General features: G+C 45.2%; 1 protein-coding gene across 1 annotated transcript; it reads right to left on the bottom strand.

The window, feature by feature from the left end:
- Positions 1-5,811: 5,811 nt before the first annotated feature.
- Positions 5,812-8,771, bottom strand: LOC140476033 (protein c-Fos-like). Its single transcript, XM_072567963.1, has 4 exons — positions 8,494-8,771; positions 7,433-7,606; positions 7,031-7,138; positions 5,812-6,713 (listed from the first exon to the last, which is right to left on the bottom strand). Exons 1-4 carry the CDS (start codon positions 8,620-8,622, stop codon positions 6,219-6,221), a joined length of 906 nt encoding a protein of 301 aa, XP_072424064.1. The 5' UTR covers positions 8,623-8,771; the 3' UTR covers positions 5,812-6,218.
- Between the last annotated feature and the right edge of the window lie 13,729 nt (positions 8,772-22,500).

The following is a 22,500-nucleotide window of genomic DNA, read 5'->3' on the forward strand; positions in this document are numbered from 1 at the left end:
ATCTTTCCCTTCTGCCTATATCCTATATCAACCTGTCTTTTTGTATTTATGTGTGTGTGTGCATGTGTGTAAAGAAGAGTTCATAAGGGAATTGGAGTTTTGGTTAGTAGTGTTGTATGCTGATGCTTTTTGTTTACCAATAGCCAAAGTCTAATTACTTGGCAGAAATAATAATTCTTGATCATTTTGGAAACATAGTGGCACGGTGGCACAGTGGTTAGCACTGCTGCCTCACAGCACCAGGCTCCCAGGTTCGATTCCAGCCTCGGGTGACTGTCTGTGTGGAGTTTGCACATTCTCCCTGTGTCTGCGTGGGTTTCCTCCGGGTGCTCCGGTTTCCTCCCACACTCCAAAGATGTGCAGGTCAGGTGAATTGGCCATGCTAAATTGCCCGTAGTGTTAGGTAAGGGGTAGATGTAGGGGTATGGGTGGGTTGCGCTTCGGCGGGTCGGTGTGGACCTGTTGGGCCGAAGGGCCTGTTTCCACACTGTAATCTAATCTAATAGTCTGTGCTGGGTCAGAAAATCAGGTAAACCTGGAATCTTTGTGTATTATGACTCCAGGAATATTGGGGTTTGATTTCTAGGGCGTTACCCTGGTAAGGAGTAACATTCTGGTTTGTCTCCAATGGTAATCCTTTATATATGGTGCTTGTTACCTCCTCAAAGAACTCTGGTAAGTTTATCACACATGATTTCTACTCCACGAAGTCATGCTGATGCTGCTTGATTATATTGTGTTTTTTTTCTAAATGCTCTGCTATAACATCTTTTTATAAGACTCTAACATTTCTGCAATATCAGGTGTTAAATTAACTGCCTAAAATTATTTTTTGTCTCCCTCTTTTAAAAAGTGTTACATTGGCAGTTTCCCAGTCCTCTGGGAGTTTTCCAGAATCTAATGATTTCTGCAAAAATACTACCAGTATATCCATTATCTCTGTAGCTACTGTGATATAAACAGTGGGAGTTTTACATATAATTTTTATGGTGTCACAGTGGCTCAGTGGTTAGCACTGCTGCCTCACAGCACCAGGGACCCTGGTTTGATTCCTGCCTTGGGTGACTGTCTGTGTGGAGTTTACACATTCTCCCCAGGTCTGTGTGGGTTTCCTCCGGGTGCTCCGGTTTCCTCCCACAGTCCAAAGATGTGCAAGTCAGGTGAATTGGCCATGCTAGATTGCCCATAGTGTTAGGTGCATTAGTCAGGGGTAAATGTAGGGGAATGGGTCTGGGTGGGTTACTCTTCGGAGGGTCAGTGTGGACTTGTTGAGCTGAAGGGTCTGTATCCATACTGTAGAGAACCTAATCAAATATAATTTGTAAAAGTTTTTATACATGTATTTTTTGTTATTTTGTAAGTGCTTGGATCTATTTATGAACTAGAGGGTATAGGTTTAGGGTGAGAGGGGAAAGATATAAAAGAGACCTAAGGGGCAACTTTTTCATGTAGAGGGTGGTACGTGTATGGAATGAGCTGCCAGAGAATGTGGTGGAGGCTGGTACAATTGCAACATTTAAGAGGCATTTGGATGGGTATATGAATAGGAAGGATTTGGAGGTATATGGGCTGGGTGCTGGCAGGTGGGACTAGATTGGGTTGGGATATCTGGTCGGCATGGACGGGTTGGACCGAAGGGTCTGTTTCCATGCTGTACATCTCTATGACTCTATCAGTTAGTAATTCATAGATTTTTCTGCATGGCTGAACTGTTTAGTTAACTTGTAAATATTTCTGTAACCATAGTAATTCATTTTAAAAACAGGAGGGTGCACTAATAGACTTTTGCTTATTTGACATTGTTTGCAACCAGCTGTAAATATTGGGGCTTCACAGTTCTGCAATCTGGACTTTTTTAAACTGAAGGGAAACATGACCCACGGCTGAGAGATTTCTAGTTTCACTATTGACATTGGTTAGTGTTTTAGTCTTGTGACCTTGAACAGGATGGCAGCAGAGATGTACTTCAGAGAATAGAATGCTAGATTGAGTGAAATAGATTACCTTGGAGTGAGAAGTTAGTGTTAGTTCTAGACCAGAAGTGTTGGGATGACAACCGAGAAATGATTATTCAAACTGAGGACAGTGAAGCTCAGGTGTATGATCATTTTATCTGCAGCTCCAATCTAATAGTTGAAGTTAACAGTGATTTAAACCTATCTCCGTGTCAGGTACAGGGGACACTGGTGTATCAGATGTTGGTGTTTTGGATTCTATACAAAATCTGTTTTGTTTCTTTTCAATTTATGAATAAATGTTTTAGGCTAAATGGGATTATACTTTAAAAATGTTTAAAATATTTATTTTTTATTTTAAGTAGATAGTTTGGAGTATTCAATTTTTATTATCATTTTGTTGTTATAAAAAAATTCCATCACTGTGTGTTATGTTTGCTCCTTAAATATTTAGTAATTTTGGGATGCTATCACTGCCTTCTCCTGTGAAGACTGATGCAAAGTATTTGTTCAACACCTTTGCAATTTCCTGGTTTCTCATTATTTCTACAACCTCATTCTCTGAGGACTCTGTGTTAACTTTGGCTTCTCTCTTTGTTTTTATTTATTTAAAGAAGTTCTTGTGGTCCATCTTGATATTACTGGCTAGGTTAACCTCAATGTTTATTGTCTCTCGCTCTCTCTATTATGGCTGAAAATGTGTTGCTGGAAAAGTGCAGCAGGTCAGGCAGCATCCAAGAAGCAGGAGAATCGACGTTTCAGGCATGAGCCCTTCTTCGGGAAAGGCTCCTAAAGAAGGGCTTATGCCCGAAACGTCAATTCTCCTGCTCCTTGGATGCTGCCTGACCTGCTGCGCTTTTCCAGCAACACATTTTCAGCTCTGATCTCCAGCATCACTTTCTCCTAGAAGATTCTCTCTCTATTATTAGATTACTTACAGTGTGGAAACAGGCCCTTCGGCCCAACAAGTCCACACCGCCCCGCCGAAGCGTAACCCACCCATACCCCTACATCTACATCTACATCTACATCTACCCCTTACCTAACACTACGGGCAATTTAGCATGGCCAATTCACCTGACCTGCACATCTTTGGACTGTGGGAGGAAACCGGAGCACCCGGAGGAAACCCACACAGACACGGGGAGAACGTGCAAACTCCACACAGTCAGTCGCCTGAGGCGGGAATTGAACCCGGGTCTCTGGCGCTGTGAGGCAGCAGTGCTATTATGTGTTGCTTATATTTAGTAGAGTTTAAAACTTTCCCATTCCTCTGGTTTCCTGTTCCAGGAATGTCAGCAGTAGCGGGGATGTTCCCCTTCCCAGGGTGGGGAGGTCAGCAGTGGTGGGAGTATAACTCCACTAATAGTGAATATAATTCCACTAATTAAGGGCATAATTCCATCACGTGCAGACGTAAATCTACTAATTACAGATATCATTTCAATAATTACAGGTATAATTCCACAAATTGTGCGTACATTTCTGCTAATTATGGATGTAACTCCATGCATTATGAATATACTTCTAATCATCAATATAATTCCATTAATTACTGAACCCGGGTTCAAATCATGCCATGGCAGATGGTGAAATTTCAATTCAGTAAACATTTGGAAATAAGGGTCGAATGTTGATCGAGGAGAAAGTGAGGACTCCAGATGCTGGAGATCAGAGCTGAAAATGTGTTGCTGGAAAAGCTCAGCAGGTCAGGCAGCATCCAAGGAGCAGGAGAATCGACGTTTCGGGCATAAACCCTTCGAAGGGCTCATGCCCGAAACGTCGATTCTAATGTTGGTCATAAATCTATTGTGCACTGTGGGCAAATCTCATCTGGTTCACTAATATCCTTTCAGGAAGATGCCATCCTTACCCGTTCTGGCCTAAAAGTGACTCAGACCCAAAGCAATGTGAATGACTCTCAACTACCCTCTGGGTAACAGATTCATCCCGTGAATGAAGAAATTACCGCTAATTGTGAATCTAATTCTATTAATTAGGATGAAATTCTACTAATTATGGATAAAAATCCGTTAATTGTGGACGATTTCATGAATTAGGAATATAATTCCGCTGGTTGCGGGAAAGTGGCGCTGGGCTGTCGGATGTTCCGGGAATCCCTTGGCGCAAGTTTGTTGCGTCGTTGGCCTGGAAACGATGACGTCATGTCACTCCATATATGGACACCGTTTCCTGGTCCGTGTTTGGGAATCCCTGAGCAAGAGAAGAAAAACAGAGGAAAAGAGAATGTAAGAAAGGAAATGATAAAACGGGAGAATGAGAGAGGGAGCCTTGGAGAGAGTACACTACAGGTTTATGAGAATGATACTTGAACGTCAGGGGTTAAGTTCTGAGGAGAGATTACATGTATACGAATTAGGCTTTTATTTAGAATTTGGAAGGTTAAAGGATGATCTGATCAAAGTCTTCAGGATATTAACAGGAAAAGACAGGGTAGATAAAGAGGAAAAAAACGAAAGAACTGCAGATGCTATAAATAAGAAACAAAAACAGAAATTACTCAGCAGGTCTGAGGAAGGGTCACTGACCCAAAACATGATGTTTGTGGATGTAGTGCCTATCAAGCGGCTGCTTTGTCGTGGATGGTGTCAAGCTTCTAAGAGTGTTGTTGGAGCTACATCCCCCAGACAAGTGGGGAATATTCCATCACACTCCTGACTTGTGCCTTGTAGATGGTGGACAGGCTTTGGGGAGTCAGGAGAGGTACTGTGCACAGTATTCCTGACCTCTGACCTGCTGTTGTAGCTTCTGTGTTTATGTGGCGAGTCCAGTTCAGGTTCTGCTCAATGGTAATCCCATAGATGTTGGTAGTGGGGGATTCAGTGGCGCGAACATTAATTTCCCACGACAGTAATCAACACCTAAGCATCAGCTGAGGAATTTCAGATATTTGAACTCATTCTGTTTCAATCTAACGGGTGAAATCTCCCTCACTCGGACAGTTACAATACAGAAAGTTTCCCCTGAAACGAACCATTCCTGGGATACAATGTTTCTTGGGCACTGACAATTACTGGGATATAGGTTCCTGGGTAATAGTCATTACTGGGGTATAAGTTCCTGAGCTTTGAACAATACAGGCTGTCTATACTGTTCAGTCTGTAGTTCACCTGATGGTTGTTTAGTCCAGGAGGTGGGACAGCTAGTTTATGATGCAGAAGAACTCCACCAGTGTGGGGTTCAATTCTTGCACTGTCTGCAGTTTCAACGAAGGACTCTCCTACTCAACCTCTCTCCTCACCTGAGGTGTGATTACTTGAGCGATTGCTGAAGACGATTACCAGGAGTTTGCCTGCCATGGATGAGCGAGGAGAGATTAGATATAGCTCATTGATGCTCTAGTGAAAACAGAGGTGACCTGATAAACGTTCATAAACTGGGAAGAGGAATGCAATGAATTGTCAGTCCTCCTCTTTCCCCACCTCCCAAGAGGTGGAGATGCTCTACTCAGTGGCATAGTTTAAAGGCGAGGGGGAAAACTTTAAGTGAAATGTGAGAGGGTGGTAAGTGCCCGGGGTAGTGTGAGAAGCCCAGATGTTAAAAGTTTTAGTATTTAAATATATAAAACAGAATACAGGGATTATGGATCACATGCAGGCAACTGGGATTAGTTCAGAATTGTATGATGGTCAGCATCAGACAAACAGCTGCAGAAAGGCCCTAGTCACATGACCAGTATGCAGCAAGGAATAAGGAGAGCTAATACAATGTCATTGTTTTGGAAGCCAATTGAATATTCAAGTTGCAGTTGTCCTGCTTCTAAAAAAAGTATGTCCCTTTTTCTGACCCATAACCAGCCTGGTGGTGATTAATAACCCACACAGATAGCAACGCCAATCTTTGACTTAAATCATTTTATTAATGTTAGCACAAGGCAAACACTCGGAATCTCATGGAAAATAGAAAAAATAAATATTTGTACAAATAAATTAAACCGTTTTCATGGAAAACTGATGTCAATATCCAAGACCACTGAACACAATGAAGAGCAGGGTACATAAGTTTAAAAATAAACTTTTACAATAAGTTAGATATATTATAATAACACAAAATCGCAGTAATGTAGATCCGACTAAACACTGTCTGGAGGCCAGTCTAGCACCGTGTCTCTGGCTGAGAGAGAGTGTGGAGCTCCAGTCCAGGGAGTGGGTTATGAAAGCCAGTCTCATGCATTTCCCAGACTGGTGCATGCAGCTCTGGAGAGCTGGCGTGTACATGTCCGTGTCTATGTCCTGCACCTTCCTACAAAGCCAGCAGGGTGGGAGAGTTTAGGGAGTCGGAGGAATGGTCACTGCCAATCACAGGGTCGAGAGAGGAGCCGCACTCCGCCAGCTCCGGGTAACTGAAGGCGAAGGAAGACGAGTAGGAGCCGCTCGGGGTGGCGGGCAGGACAGGGGTACACAGCGGCTCACAGTCGGCAGGCAGTGAGGAATACAGAGGCTCCCAGTCGGCTAGGTTGATCAAATCCACATCGGGGACTGAGCGGCCTGTGTCCATGCTGCTCAGTAAGTCTGCTCCCAGGTTAGTGTCCAGACCCGGGGCTGGGGCCGGGGGCGCTTCAGGCTCGGAGTCCGCTCCTCCCATGCTGCTGGCCGGGAGTCCCAGGGCCTCAGAGTCTGGAAGGCGACACACCGGCCGGTGAGCGGCCAGAATAAACTCCAGCTTCTCCTTCTCCTTCAGCAGCTCCGCTATCTCCGTCTCCAGAACAGACTTCGCCCCTTCCAGTTTCTCCGTCTCCTACGGGGAACAAAAACCCGGGAAGAGTCAGAGGGCAGCTCACAGCAGAGAGAGAGTCAGACATTCCCCACCACCCGACCCCCCCCTCCCCCCGGGGCGAGACGGTGGGGCTCAGGTATCAGCCTCAGCCAAGCCCTGCTCTTGTGCAGCTGGGGAGGGGGCTTGCTCCCGGGTCAATGGGCCATTGGAGCCGGTACAGACTCGATGGGCTGAATGGCTTCTTCCCGCACAGTGGGGATTCTGGTTTCTCCAACCAGCCCCCCCCACCCCCCGTCCATTCTTTCCCCCCACCCCATCGCACCGTAAGCCACACTCACCGTCTGCAGGCTGTCGGTCAGCTCCCTCCTGCGGTTCCTGCATTTAGCTGCCGCCAATTTGTTTCGCTCCCTCCGGACCTTCCGCTTCTCCTCATCCTCGGGACTCAGCTGCAATAGAAAGGAAGGGAGGGAGAAAACCAGTGAGACCCTGGTTCAGAGGCTCAGACCACAGCACCACTTAACCCCACCCCCCCAAACACTGACCCCTCCCCCCCCCCCCTCAGCTGCAATACCGAGGGGAGACAGACAGACCCTGGTTTAGAGACCAGGTACCCCCTTCCCAGGCTGCACTAGGCAATGGAGAGGGGGCAAGGGCAGAGAGATTCCCCCACCACGGTGGGGTTACACGAGGATACCCAGGAACACTTCCCCCACCCCCGGTTGAGTAACAGCAGGTCTCACCTGATCAGTCTTGCCCCTGCGGCCAGAGTATCTGCTGGTGAGCCGGGCTCGGTACGGGGCTCCAGGGCTGTAGTCGTGCCTGGAGCCGGGGCTCAGGGTGGGCTGCACCATCCACTGCAGCTCAGGCCGGCGGCTCAGGGCGGTCAGACTGGGGGCGAGCTCGGAGCCGGCGTCCTGCAGAGAGAGAGAGAGAGACACACATGAGCAAACAGCCGGCACACTCCCTCTCCCCGGGGGGGACGGAATGGGGGGTCACCACCCCCCCGGGGGACCAGAGAATGTGGGGGTCACCAACCCCCGGGGGGGGGGGGGGGGGGGGGGGGTAAAGAGAGAGGAGACTTTTTATGAATGGAGTTGACGTCACGCGGGTTATAAATAAAGCGGCGCTGATTGGTTCAGAGCGAGCGCGTCACCCGCCCCAGACGTCACACTTTACGTGGATTCTCCCGGAACCGGAGTGACCTGCCCCTCCCCCCCGTAGTTATTGTTTACCCCCCTGTCCCAGTCACCCCCCCCCCGCCCATCCCCCCTCCCCCGGGGAGTCAGTGTTTACCCCCCTGTCCCAGTCACCCCCCCCCGCCCATCCCCCCTCCCCCGGGGAGTCAGTGTTTACCCCCCGGTCCCGGTCACCCCCCCCCCGCCCATCCCCCCTCCCCCGGGGAGTCAGTGTTTACCCCCCGGTCCCGGTCACCCCCCCCCGCCCATCCCCCCTCCCCCGGGGAGTCAGTGTTTACCCCCCGGTCCCGGTCACCCCCCCCCGCCCATCCCCCCTCCCCCGGGGAGTCAGTGTTTACCCCCCGGTCCCGGTCCCATCCCCCTGCAGTCACTTTGACCCCTATCCCATTCCCCCCGCTGGAGGGGGTTTACCCCCCAAGCTCATTCCCCCTCCTACCCCCGGAGTCACTGTTTACACCCAACCCATTCCCTCCGCTGGTGGTCAATGTTTACCCCTATCCCGTTCCCCTCCTCCCCGAGGAGGGTGTTCACCGCCTGATCCCCCCTCCCCCGGCGGGAGATGTTTGCCCCCCCCCCTCCCCTCCCGTATTCTCCCGGTCACTTACCGAGGCGCGGGCCGGGCTGCCCAGGCTGGAGAAGGAGTCGGCGGGTGAGAAATAAAAGGGATCGCCGATGGACGGAGAGTTACTGCAGCGGGAAGCGGAGTCATACTCGGTGCTGAAAGCCTGGAACATGATGCAGGATTCCCCCGGGCTGTCTGCCTCTGAGTTGCCGGTGCTGGAGCTCTGTCTGTGGTGTTGGGGGGGGGGGGAGTATCCCTGTCTGCGGCTGTCGCTCTCTCTCTCCCCCTCTCTGTGTAGATCCCGGGATGTCACTGTCTCTCTCTGACTCCAGTGTTTGTTGGGGCAGGTTCGGAGCCGCCGCCTTTTATTGGGTTCGCGGCGAATGATGCAGCCTGGACGGTTCCATCATGTGTGAGAGAATGGGGGGGGAATCCCCTCCACACAAACACCAGAGACAGGAGGGAGGGCAGGCTCCGGACGGTCAGAGGGACTCGGAGTCTCGGTCAGCCTCATGACTCAGTGAGGAGCCGCGGGAACCGCCGGTTGTGCTCGGTCTTGTCGGCTCGCCCACCCCCGCGCCGACTTGGTGCGGCCCTGCACCGGGAATCCACTGACGTAGATGCCCTTATTTGGAGCGAGGTCCGGAAAGCAACAAAAATGGGGGGGGAGGGGAGAGAGGAGAGAGAGAGCTGGTGGCACAACAAGATCCCAGGTTCTTAGCCTGGACCCTGCAAAACAACAACAAACATTTGGGCAGGAACAGAAATAAAACTGAGGCCATCTCTGTGGCTCAGAACTGCAGCCAGCCAGTATTCTGTCTCAGTTTCATCAGCGCCACATCTCTCTGTGTTTAGGTCGTATTTACATTTAACCCGGCTTCGTCAACCTGACCCATCACCAAACATTTATAACTTATTCTCAACTGTCCGGATGCAACGTGTAAGCAATGCGCAGTGGAAGCTGCCATGCCTAGTATGGACTGATACCTTTGCACCATTCATATCATATTCACGTGTTGTGGATATCGCTTGGAGAATGAACTGCCTTCTTGAATTGCTGCAGTCTGCGTGCTATTGGTATGTCCATAATGCTGTTAGGGAGGGCGTCCCAGGACTCTGACCCAGTGACAGTGAAGGAATACCAATATCTTTCCAAGCCAGGATATTATGTGGTTTATTCTCTACGGCAAGTACTTTAACATTATGACACGGGCTGGTAGTATTGCCAAACTTATGTATAAACACAAGGACCTGCTCACTGCAGGAAAAGGCACTGTGTCTTATTTGAAATAACAAAAGCACAGAGATGGGTCCCTGTTTTTTTTTCTTTTTTTTTCTATTTTTTTCCTTCATCAGGACAATTGCGAAAGTACCAATCGAAAGAGAAAAAAAGACTTTTTTTTTAAGAATGAACAGAACAGAATGAATAGAATATGTCTATTCTTTTTTCATTTTATTTCTCTTTTTTATTTCTTTTTTCCTTCCTTTTACCCCCACACTACCACCTAACTGCAGTGGTGCTTATTTATGGGTCCCTGTTATGTGCACTTGACACTTCAGTCAATTGAAGACCATCGGTCTAAGAACTTTTTCATCCTGTATAAATTATTTACTTTGAAATTTTCTATTCTTGCAGCTGCCCTGATGAGTGAAGATAAAAAGAAATGTAAACAGTGTATCTTTTTACAGCCACACTCACACACAGGAAATCTTCAGACAGATGGCCAGAGCTTGGTCGAAGAGCAACATTTTAAGGAACCTCTGAAAGGAGGACAGAGAGGTGGTAACGTGTAGGAATAAAATTCCAGAACTTACACCCAGCTTTCTGAAGGACCAATCACTGATTGAGGCTGTTTTGGGGAACCACAAACAATCTGGGGCTGGAGGAGACAAGACAGGGTGTGAGTGGTGGGGTGGTGATGGGAATTCATGGAGGGATTTGAAAACAAGGATGAAAATAATTTTAAGACTGAAACATTGAGCCTATACTGAGAAATATTTTTTAAAAACTTAACAGCATTTTGATGCATTTGCAATTCCTTGGATACGGAAGAAGTCCATATCCAAATGCAGCAAAACATGGACAATAGACAATAGGTGCAGGAGTAGGCCATTCTGCCCTTCGAGCCTGCACCACCATTCAATATGATCATGGCTGATCACCCTTAATCAGTATCCTGTTCCTGCCTTATCTCCATAACCCTTGATTCCACAATATCCAGGCTTGGGCTGAAAAGTGGAAAATAACATTCACATCCAGGCAATGACCACCTCCAATCAAAGAGAATGCAACCATTGCCCCTTGACAGTCAATAGCGATGCCATCACTGGAACCCACATGAGTTGTGGGGCCACTGTATAAAGGACCATGGAGAGATGTAAATACTAACAGAGATTGTAGAAGAATGGTTCCAGGAATGGGAACTTCAGTGAAGAGGCCAGATTGAAGGATTTGGGACTGTTAAGCTTATCAATTGTTCGAAAAATACTGGAATCAGTAATTTAGGAAGTACGAGCAGAACATTTGGAAAACCATCATCTAATCAAGCAGGATCAGCATTGCTTAATGAAAGAGAAATAGTATCTGACTAAGTTTCTCAAAGGAGTGTCAGCTGGAGTGGATAGAGGGAAGCCAGTGGATGTGTTTTTTTGGACTTCCAGAAGGTATTTGACAAAGTACCTCACAAAAGGTTAAGTCGGTGTTGGAGGTAGTATATTGCATGGACAAGGAATTCACTTTTGTGCAGAAACAACAAATGGCGATAAGGGTTTTATTTTTCAGGTTGGCAACCTGTAACCAGTGAGGTTCCACAGGGATCCGTGTTGGGACCACAACCATTTACAACATACATTAATGACTTGAAGGAAGGAAGTAAATGATGAAGTTTACAGATAACTCAAAAATAGGTGGAAAGACAAGTCCTGAGAGGGATATGGATAGTTTACAGAGAGATATTGATAGGTTAAGTAAGTGTGCAAATGGAATATAATGCAGGAAAATGCAAAGTTGGTCATTTTGGAAGGGAGTACAAAAGAAATGAATATTATGTAAATGAAAAAAAAAACTGCAGAAAGCTGCAAACTAACGGGATTTGGGGAAACTTGTGCATGAAACACAGAAACCAAGCACACAGGTGTAGCTGGAAATCAGGAAGGCAAATGGAATGTTGACCCTTATTTCAAAGAGTTTGGAGTATAAGAGTAGGGACGTCTTACTGCAACTGGTCAAGATGCTGGTGAGACCACATCTGGAGTACTCTGAGCAGTTTTGGTCTCCTTATTTAAGGAAAGGATCATTTCATTGGATGCAGTTCAGAGAATGTTCACTAGGGTGATTCCTGGCATGGAGGGGTGTCTTATGAGCAAAGGTTAAACAGGTTGGGGCTCTACTCACTGGAGTTTATAAGAATGAGAGGTGATTCATTGAAACACATAGGATTCTTAAGCAGCCAGGCAGGGTGAATGCTGAGAGGATGTTTCCCCTCGTGGGAGTGTCTAGGACCAGAGAGCATAGTCTCAAAATAAAGAGGTGTGAATTTAAGACTGAGATGAGGAGGAATTTCTTCTCTCAGGGGGTTGAGTGTCTTTGGAACTCCTTTCCCCAGACAGCAGAGTTCTTGAGTATATTTAAGGTTGATGTAGATAGATTCTTGATCAGGTGGAGAATCAGTGGTAACGGGGAAAGGACAAGAAAGTGGTCATGAGGAATGTCAGATCAGCCACGATCCCATTGAATGGCAGAGCAGGCTCAAGGGATCAAATGGCCTCCTGCTGTTCCTACTGATCTAATGGCATAGATTTAAAGTCACGTACAAATGAAGCAAGGGTGATGTGAGAAGATTTTTTTTCACTTTTAGACCCCATCACAGCCTTGGATAAACATAAGGATGAAAATGGAATAGTGTCGGATAGATAGGGTTCCAACTAGTTCCACAGTTTGGCACAACATCAAGGGCCAAAGGGCCTGTACTGTGCTATAATGTTGTATGTTCTAAGTTTAAGATTATTGGGGAAATAATAAAAGGAAACCTGAGGGGCAATGTTTTTACACAGAGGGTAGTAGGCAAGTGGAATGAGCTGCCAGCAGAAGTGGTTGAGGTGAGCACATTAACAATATTTAAAAGCCATTCAGACAAAAACATGAATAGGAAAGGTTTAGAAGGATATGGGTCAAGTGCAGGGAAATGGGGTTAGCGTGGATGGACATTTTGGTCGGCACAGACCAGTTTGGGTCAAAGGGCCTGTTTCCACGATGTAGGGCTCTGGGACTCTAATTCTGTAATTGACAACCTGGGGGAGACCACTGATCAGAAATGAACTGGACTGGACAAGACAAGCCATACAGGTACAGTGGCCACAACAGCAGGTCAGAAGCTGAGAATTCTGTGGTGAGTAACTCACCTCCTGACTCTCCAAAGCCTCTCCACCATCTGCAAGGCACAGATCAGGAGTGTGATGGAATACTCCACACTTGCCTGGGTGAATGCAGCTCCAACAACATTCAAGAAGCTTGACACCACCGAGGACAAAGCAGCCTGCTGATGGACAAATTATTTAGCTCTCCATTTTCAGATCTGACAGAGCAACTTAAAACACTATCAGGTTATGTTCTCATTTATCAAAAATGTTCACTATGTCATCATCATTTTAAGATGCTAACAGAATCCTCACCTTCCTGTTCGTACTATAAACAATCTCCTTACCCTGTCTCTTCTAGCCTCTCCGCCAAAAACAGGAGTAATGAACTCATGGACATCTCTGTCACAAAGATTGAAAGTGTTAAGTCAGCTGCCTCTCCTGTGTTCCTCCCTGAGCTGGAAGATTTTTTTTCAGATGTTTCGTCACCATACTAGGTAACATTATCAGTGAACCTCCGGATGACGCACTGGTGGTATGGCCCGCTTTCTATTTCTGTGTTTAAGTTTCTTTGTGTTGGTGATGTCATTTTCGGTGATCCACATCCATAGGAAATGATGTAGCCACAGGGATTGATATCACCAACCCAAGGAAACCTAAACACATAAATAGAAAGCGGGCCATACCACCAGTGCTTCATCCAGAGGTTCACTGATAATGTTACCTAGTATGGTGACAAAACATCTGAAAACAAATCTTCCAGCTCAGTGAGCAAACCTACATCCAAAATGTCAACCTGAACTACAAATCTCAAAACTCGCCACCATATAGACTTTTCTGTTGGGTGTAAATTTCCATTGGGTGCATATTTCTATGGAGCGTATGCACCCACTGAGTGTATATTCTCATTGACTGTATATTTCCATGCAGTATATACACTCATTGAATGCATTACATGGAACATATACTCCCATTGAATATATATTTCCATGGGCATTCACACCTATTCAGCATATATTCCCATCAAGTGTTTATTCTTAATGACTATAATATACCCTGTATATATATGTATACGCAATGAGTCTATATTTCAAATGAATGTATGTTCCTATTGGGTATATAAGCTCACTTAGTGTTTGCGATTACTGAGAAGATTTGGAGCTCAGGTTGAGGTTCAGGTTGGACGTTTGCTCGCTGAGCTGGAAGATTTGTTTTCAGACATTTTGTCACTATACTAGATAACATCGTCAGTGGGCCTCTGGTGAAGCGCTGGTGTTCTGTCCTGCTTTCTATTTATGTGTCTTGGTCTGTTAAGGTGAAAACAAACCTGCCAGCTCAGTGAGCAAACTTAGAACCTCACTTAATGTGTAATCCTATTGAGTGTATATTCCTATTATGTATATATTTCCATGAAGTATATCCTCTCATCAACTGTAAATTTCCTTTGCGTATATATTTGCATTGAATATGTACACACTACTTGAGACAATATTCCCAGTGAATACACATTCCTATGGAGTATATGCACTCATTGAGTATATATTCCTGTTAAGTGTACATTCCAGTTAGGTATGCCTCATTTTTCACTTAAAGTACAACATCCTGCCAGGTTGTATCTGTTACTTAGTTTGCTTCTTCCATTACTCTTCACTTACTGTTACTGTTTCTGTCTGAGTGATAGGGTTTGCAGTAGGTGAAATTACAATGTGAACCAGGTGATTTGTCATTCAGTGACCTCTGATAGTTACTTATGCCATCAGCTGGCTGAATCTGTGGAAGCTGATAGTAAATTTATTCATCTGCAATTTTTTTGGCCAGGATGCAGACATAGGTCATTGTGTACAAACTGGAAAGGAAACTTCAGCTGTCCATTGGGATATTCTAATGCACTTTGCCATGGCTTCACACCTAAGAGTTATTGCAGCCTTCATGTCAGAGGAGGCCTTCACGTGTGGAGACAAGTGAGGCACTGCAGATGCTGGAGATCAGAGTTGAGAATGTGGTGATGAAAACGCACAGCAGGTCAGGCAGCATCTGAGGAGCAAGAGAATCGAAGTTTCGGGCAAGAGCCCTTCTTCAGGAATTACGGGCTTCCTGATGAAGGGTTTATGCCTAAAATGAAGATTCTCCTGCTCCTTGGATGCTGCCTGACCTGCTGTGCGTTTTCATCACCACATTCTCAAACCCCTTCACGTATGGGCCTTACACAGAGAAACATAGAAAATATGAGCAGGAGTAGGACATTCAGCCCATCGTGCCTGTTCCACCATTCAATATGATCAAGGACTGATCATCCAACTCAGACCCCTGTTCCCACTTTCGCCCCATACTCTTTGATCCCTATAGCCCTAAGAACAGTAGCTAATTTCTACATTCAATGTTTTGGCACCAACTGGAAAAAGCTTTGGACAAAGGGGAAATGATTCAAGAGGTAAGATGCACAGTTACAGAAGCAAGAGCTGGGAGTGTGTTTGGAAGAGTACATACCAACGGGGGTATGGGTATGGGCAGACTATGAGGGCAGTGGGGGAGCACATGGGCAGGTGTAGGATGGAAGTGGCTTGTGTTGTGTGGTGGGCTTCTGGGGTGGCGGCATGTGGCATTTGAGGAGGCAAGGAGAGTTGACAGGGTCTGAGGCAGAGGGAATTTAGGAGGATATAGTCAGGGAAGTAAGGTTTTGCATGAGAGGAGATGGGGCTGCACTGAGATTGTAGAAGTTTGAGGGGTGCAGGTTTGTGTGTGTGGGCTTTAAAATTTTCCTGGTTACCTTTTGTAGTTTTTCTTGTCTGAGTACTAGGTTTATCTGCTCCCAGAAACCAGCAGCTGCCAGTAACTGCAGTCTGGCAGGAGTAAGCATACTGGCCCCAGATTGGGCCTCTCTAACCGCACTCCCTGACTGACAGCCTTGTGTTTTCTGGGAATCCCTCTCCAGGAGAACCAGAAATAGTCTGCGAGTTCCAATCTTTACCACAACACAAGCTTCGATTACTGGCTCCAATCCCAGACATTTACAATGATCACAGCAACACATCAACTGTGTTAGCAGTGTCCAGCCTTACCCCAGGGAGAAATTCCTCCTGTGGTTGAGTTGTAAGCAGCTGGTAAACATTAAATTGAAAAACTGCATTTCCTCAGACTATAATCTGACCAAATGACACTGTATCGTGTAAAGAGCAGCAAGAATGAGACCGACATGTGGAATTAATTAGAGCTAAACAAGTAATGCCAGAAATATTTGTCCAATAACTTTCACTAACAGTAAACCAAGTCCCGTGCGGTAAAACTTTATATTCATACAGTGTACTGTGCTGTTAATGAGGCTGTCTTGGTCATTATGTATGCACATATTTTATTGATTACCAGAATCAAACATAAATTATTCAGCATGCTTTGACCATGTGTTAAGTGTGCCTGAAAACTCTCATTCTCACCCAACCTTTTATTTATTCATTCATAATGTGGGAGTCACTGGTTGGGCCAACATTTATTCCCTTCTGCTGTTATTCTGGAGAAGGTGGTGATGAGTTTGCCTTCTTGAACTGCTGCAGAGCCTGGGGTATTGTGACACTCACGATGTTATTATGGAGGTATTTCCAACATTTTAACCCAGCCGTGATGAAGGAACATTAAAATATTTCTACATTGGGTGGCACGGTGGCCTAATGGTTAGCACTGATGCCTCACAATGCCAGGGACCCGGGTTTGATTCCACCCTCAGTTTGCACATTCTCCCCACGTCTGTGTGGATTTCCCCTGGATGCTCCAGTTTCCTCCCTCAGTCCGAAGATGTGCAGGTTAGGTGGATTGGCAATGGGAAATGTGACATTATGGGGATAGGGTGGGGGAGTGGGTCTGGGTGTGATGCTGTTCAGAGGGTCGGTGTGGACTTGAGGGGCCGAATGACGTCCTTCCAAACTGTAGGAATTCTGTGAAGTCAAGATGGTGTACAACATTATTTGTATGCTGTGTGACTGCTAGTTGAAGGTTTTGTGAACACCGGTTGGCATGCCAACAAATTGCCTTCAGCGTGTGAAAGTTGGTGCTGTGCGCTGACTTTAGAGATATATAATGGAAAAACAATATGGAAGAATGGAGATAATATGTGGCTTGGAGTGGAACTTGCTGTTGGTAGTTCCACTGGAACTGCTGGATGTGTCTAAACTTGCAGTAGTTCCTTTTTGTCCATAACCTTCTGTGCTGGTGACCCTACAATGGCTTCCATTTAAGTAATAGCCCAATTTTGACATTTTCATCATGGTTTCTAAATCCATCCCTAGCCAACTCTTTGGCACCAAGTTGTACCAATCATTCTTGTGCTTTCCATTTACAGTAATGTCTGATTTGAAGAATTCTTTGCTCAAATCCCTCCATTGCCCCACGGTTCTCTTTCTTTCTGTAGCCTCCTTCAGCTCTTCTGCACCCTCCTCACTCTGGGCTCTTGAACCTCCTTGATTTTAATCATTCTGTTATCAGAGAGCATGCCTTCAGCTGCTTGGCTCCAACATCTTAAACTCTCTCCCTAAATAGGGGTGGCACGGTGACTCAGTGGTTAGCACTGCTGCCTCACAGCACCAGGGTCCCAGGTTCGATTCCTGCCTTGGGCGACTGTCTGTGTGGAGTTTGCACATTCTCCCCGTGTCTGCGTGGGTTTCCTCCGGGTGCTCTGGTTTCCACCCACAATCCAAAGATGTGCAGGTTAGGTGGATTGGCCATGTTAAATTGCCCACAGTGTTAGGTTCATTAGTCAGAGGGAAATGGGTCTGGGTGAAATGGGTCTGGGTGGGTTACTCTTTGGAGGGTCGGTGAGTACTGGTTGGGCCGAAGGGCCTATTTCCACACTGTAGGGAATCTAATCTAATCTAAATCTCTCCATATCTCTGCCCTCCTTCAAGATGCTCTCACAACTTACCTCTTTGACTAGGTTTTGACTCATCTACTTTCATATCTTCTTATGTGGCAATTTAATTCAGTAAAGGTATCATATGAATACAACTTGATGTATTGTATTGTAGATGTACGTTTTATGGAAGTAATTCATAGATCTTGAGCCCTTCATAAGTTAATGAAAATTGAATCCTATAAATCTTTGCCCTAGATACTCTGGAAAAACTCACAGGCATTTACCAGTTGATATTGGCCCATTTTTGTGGTGAAGGGATCAGTCGATGTAATGCAATGTATGCATTAGAAGCACTAGCAGAGTAGGAGGATATAAGAAAGGAGCAGGAGTAGGCCATTCAGCCCATTAAGCCAGCTCTGCCATTCAAACAGATAAATGTCTGATAATCTACTTCAACGCCACCATCCCACACTATAATCATAATCCTGCTGATCCAAATCTCATCAAGAAAGCATCTGTCACAATCTGGTACCCTATGATCTAGACTCTCTCGTCAAGGCAAACACCTCTCCTCCTCCTCCTCACCTTCCCAGCATCCCCCTCCCCACATCAAACTCCTTATGATTTTTATATTTCAGTGGGACTACCTTGTATTATTGTATGCACTAGGAAATAAAGACTACACTATTTTACCTTTTCTTATAGGCTTATCCCCTCCTCCCCGGAAACAGTCAAGATAACTATCACTTCACTCCCTCTAAGGCAAATAATTCCTTCCTGAGGAACAGACCGCAACATTGTACACAATATTCTAGGTGTGGTTTCGATAAGATACTGTATAATTGCAGAAAGACTTTACTCTTGTACTCCAATCATTTATAAAAATAATCTAGTATAATATTGTGCTCAATACTGGACATCATACTTTAGAAAAGATGTCAAGACCATAGAGAGGGTGAAGACGAGATTTACCAGAATGGTAGCAGATGAGGGATTATTCTCCTGAAAGCAAAGGTGAAATGGGAGATTTATTCAAGATATCCATATTAGAAAAGTTTTGATGGCGTTAACAAAGAGAAATCATTTCCACTTCTAAGTGTGATGATAACCAGAGAACACAGGTTTGTATTGTTGGACAATATATAATTTTTTCATGCAATGAGTTGGAACGCACCAACTGAGAGGTTAGTAGAATCAGGGAACTACGTAGAAACACAGAAAATAAGCCTGCACTGCCATTTGGTACAATAAAGGCCAACTGTCCGACTCAAAAGTCCGTTCTTTCTTTTCCCTGTATCCTCTGAGCCCTTAAGCCTCAAATACTATATCCACCTCATTCTTAAAATCAGAAAATCTTTTGGCCTTGTCTACTTACTGTGGCAGAGAGTTTCACAGGCTCCCCACTCTCTGGGTGAAGACATTCCTCCTCACCTCCGTGCTAATGTTTTTTCTCTCATGGGGCATGGGTGTCACTGGTAGGTCAGCATTTGGTGATGGTGAACTGCCTTCTTGAACCACTGCAATCCATGTGGTCTAATAGCCTAGCCCGTATCCTTAAATTGTGAGCCCCTGGTTCTGGAAGCCCCGGTCATTGGGAACATCCCTCCAATGTTTATGCTGTCCAGTACTGTTAGAATTTTCTAGGAAATATCTCTCATTCTTCTGAACTCTAGTAAATACACTAGGCAAAAGTGAGACTGCAGATACACTCCTAACGAATTCAACCTCTCCTCAAATGTCAGTTTCATCATCCCAGGAATCAGTGTGAAACCTTTGCTGCACTCCCTCAATCGCCAGAACATCCTTCCTCTGATAAGGAAACCAAAACTGCACACAATATTCCTTGTGTGGTTTCACCAAGGTCTTGTATAACTGCAGCGAGGCATTCCTGCTCCTGCACACAAACCCTTTTGCTATGAAGGCCATCATGCCATTTGCCTTCTTCATCATCTGTCGCACTGATAGGTTTACATTCAGCACAAGAATACCCAAGTCGCATTGTACATTCACCCTCTCAATTTCTAGCCCTTCAGTTAATAATCTGTGTTCCTATTTTTGCTGCCAAACTGGATAACCTCATATTTATCCAAATTATCTGCCATGCATTTTCCCACTCAGTCAACCTGTCCAATTCACACTGTAACATCTCAGCATCCTGTTCACAGCTCACCTTTCCACCTCACGATGTGTCACCTGGAAACTTGGATATGTTACATTTAGTTTCCTCATCGTTACTGATCCCTGCTGTACCCCACTAGTTACTGCCTGTCATTTGGAAAGTTTATTCTATACACTATATTTCTATACACTACCCCCAATCACATGGGCTTTAATTTTATACATTAATCTCTTATGAAATTATGCCAGGCTTGTACGTGCACTTGTAGCCATACATATGAATACACAGATTAGGAGTGGGAGTAGGCCTCTCAGCCCCTTGATCTTAGTGTGCTATTAAATATGCTCATGGCTTATCTGATTACACCACCTTGCTTATCAAATATTTATCTACCTTTGCCTTAAAAATATTCTGAGACTCTATTTCCATCTTCTTTTCAGGAAGAGAGTTCCAAAGACTCATGACCCTCTGAGATGAAAACCACTTGCCTAATTTCGGTTTTAAATGGGTAACACCTGATTTTTAAACTATGTCCCCAATTTCTAGATTCTCACATAAAAGGAAACATCCTCGCGAGTTTTGAGAAGATTTGTAGCTCAGGTTGAGGTTCTGGATGTAGGTTTGCTCAGTGAGCTGGAAGGTTCTTTCCAGATGTTTCATCACCATACTAGATAACATCTTCAGTGGGCCTCAGACAAAGCAGTGTAGATGATTCCTACTTTCTATTTATATGATTGGGTTTCTTTGGGTTGGTGATGTTATTCCTGTGATGATATCATTTCCTGTTCTTTTTCTCAGGGTAGATGGGGACTAACTGGATGTGTTGCTAACTCAGCAACAAACCCAAACAAGCAGACAAAACACGTCCAGAAACCCTAGCCACTCTCCCCTACATCAAAGACATCTCAGAAATGATTGCCAGACTACTCAGACCCCTTGGCATCATGGTAACCCACAAACTCACCAACACACTAAAACAGCAGCTAATGAACTTGACCCTATACAGACAACAAGCAAAACTAATGTCATTTACAAAATACCGTGCAAGGACTGTGACAAACACCACACTGGACAAACAGGCAGAAAACTAGCCACCAGGATACATGAACACCAACTAGCCACAAAACGACATGACCCTCTCTCACTAATATCCTTACATACAGATAAGGAAGGACACCACTTTGACTGGGACAAGCCAAACAGAGACAAGCATGAAAATTCCTAGAAGCATGGCATTCCAACTGGAACTCTACCAACAAGCACATCAAGTTAGACCCCATCTACCACCCCCTGATAAAAAGAACAGGAAATGACATCACCACAGGAATTAACATCACCACCCCAAAGAAACCCAATCATATAAATAGAAAGCAGGAATCATGTACAATGCTTCGCCTGAGGCCCACTGAAGATGTTACCTAGTAGGGTGACAAAACATCTGGAAATGCAACTCCCAGCTCAGTGAGCAAGCCTACATCCAGGAAACACCCTCTCCACATGCACCTGGTTAAGACCCCTCAGGAACTAAAATGTTTCATCTACTTCCCATTCATTTTGTATTCTTCCTTAAATAAAGTGACCAAGAGTCATAGAATCTTAGCATTGTACAGCACTGAAACAGACCCTTCAGTCTAACTCGTCCATGCCAACCAGATTCCTAAGTTGATCTAGTCCCATTTGCCAGCACTTGGACCATATCCCTCTAAACTCATCCTATTCATATATCCATCTAGATGCCTTTAAATGCTGTAGTTCTACCAGCCTCCACCACTTCCTCTGGCAGCTCATTCCATACACGTACCACCCTCTGCATGAAAATGTTGCCTTTTAGGTCTCTTTTATATCTTTCCCCTCTCACCCTAAACCTATGCCCTCTAGTTCTGGACTCCCCGATCCCAGGGAAAAGATTTGTCCATTTATCCTATCCATGCCCCTCATGATTTTATAAACCTCTATGAGGTCACCCCTCAGCCTCCGACGCTCGAGGGAAAACAGCCCCAGCCTGTTCAGCCTCTCCCTGTAGCTCAAATCCTCCAACCCTGGCAACATCCTTGTAAATCTTTTCTGAACCCTTTCAAGTTTCACAACATCTTTCCCGATAGGAAGGAGACCAGAATTACACACAATATTCCAACAGTGGCCTCAACAGTGCCCTATACAGCCGCAACGTGACCCTCCCAACTCCTGTACTCAATACTCTGACCATAAAGGAAAGCATACCAAATACTTCTTCACTATCCTATCTACCTGCGACTCAACTTTCAAGAAACTATGAACCTGCACTCCAAGGTCTCTTTGTTCAGCAACACTCTCTAGGACCTTACCATTAAGTGTATAAGTCCTGCTAAGATTTGCTTTCACAAAATGCAGCATTTATCTCTATGAATCTATTGACAGTATTCCAGATATAGTCTCACTATGCCTTGATTAACTGTTTCAGATTTACAGTATCTGTAGTTCTTTGTTTTATTTTCATGTAGAAAGTATCAACTGCACTAACCCCATCCGCACATCCAATCACCTGAAAAAACCCAATTATACTTATCAGACATGATCTCCCCTGACAAGCCATGTTGACTATCCTTGATTAATCCTTACCAGTCCAAGTGGTGATTAATTCTGTCTCTCAGAATTTTATCCAAAAGTTTCTCTGCCCCAGATGCTAGACTCACTGGCCTGTAATTTCCTGTTTATCCCTATTATCCTTTTTAAATAACAGTATCACATTGTTATGG

The sequence above is a fragment of the Chiloscyllium punctatum genome, chromosome 4 (genome assembly GCF_047496795.1).
Source record: "Chiloscyllium punctatum isolate Juve2018m chromosome 4, sChiPun1.3, whole genome shotgun sequence".
Classification (NCBI taxonomy): domain Eukaryota; kingdom Metazoa; phylum Chordata; class Chondrichthyes; order Orectolobiformes; family Hemiscylliidae; genus Chiloscyllium; species Chiloscyllium punctatum.

Bases quoted from the DNA above. Each gene is read 5' to 3' on its own strand.
- LOC140476033 (XM_072567963.1), bottom strand. From the start codon at position 8,622: ATGTTCCAGGCTTTCAGCACCGAGTATGACTCCGCTTCCCGCTGCAGT. The intron at 7,607-8,493 runs GTAAGTGACCGG...CTCTCTCTGCAG, and splicing joins GCAGCCCGGCCCGCGCCTCG to GACGCCGGCTCCGAGCTCGC. The intron at 7,139-7,432 runs GTGAGACCTGCT...TTTCTATTGCAG, and splicing joins GCAGGGGCAAGACTGATCAG to CTGAGTCCCGAGGATGAGGA.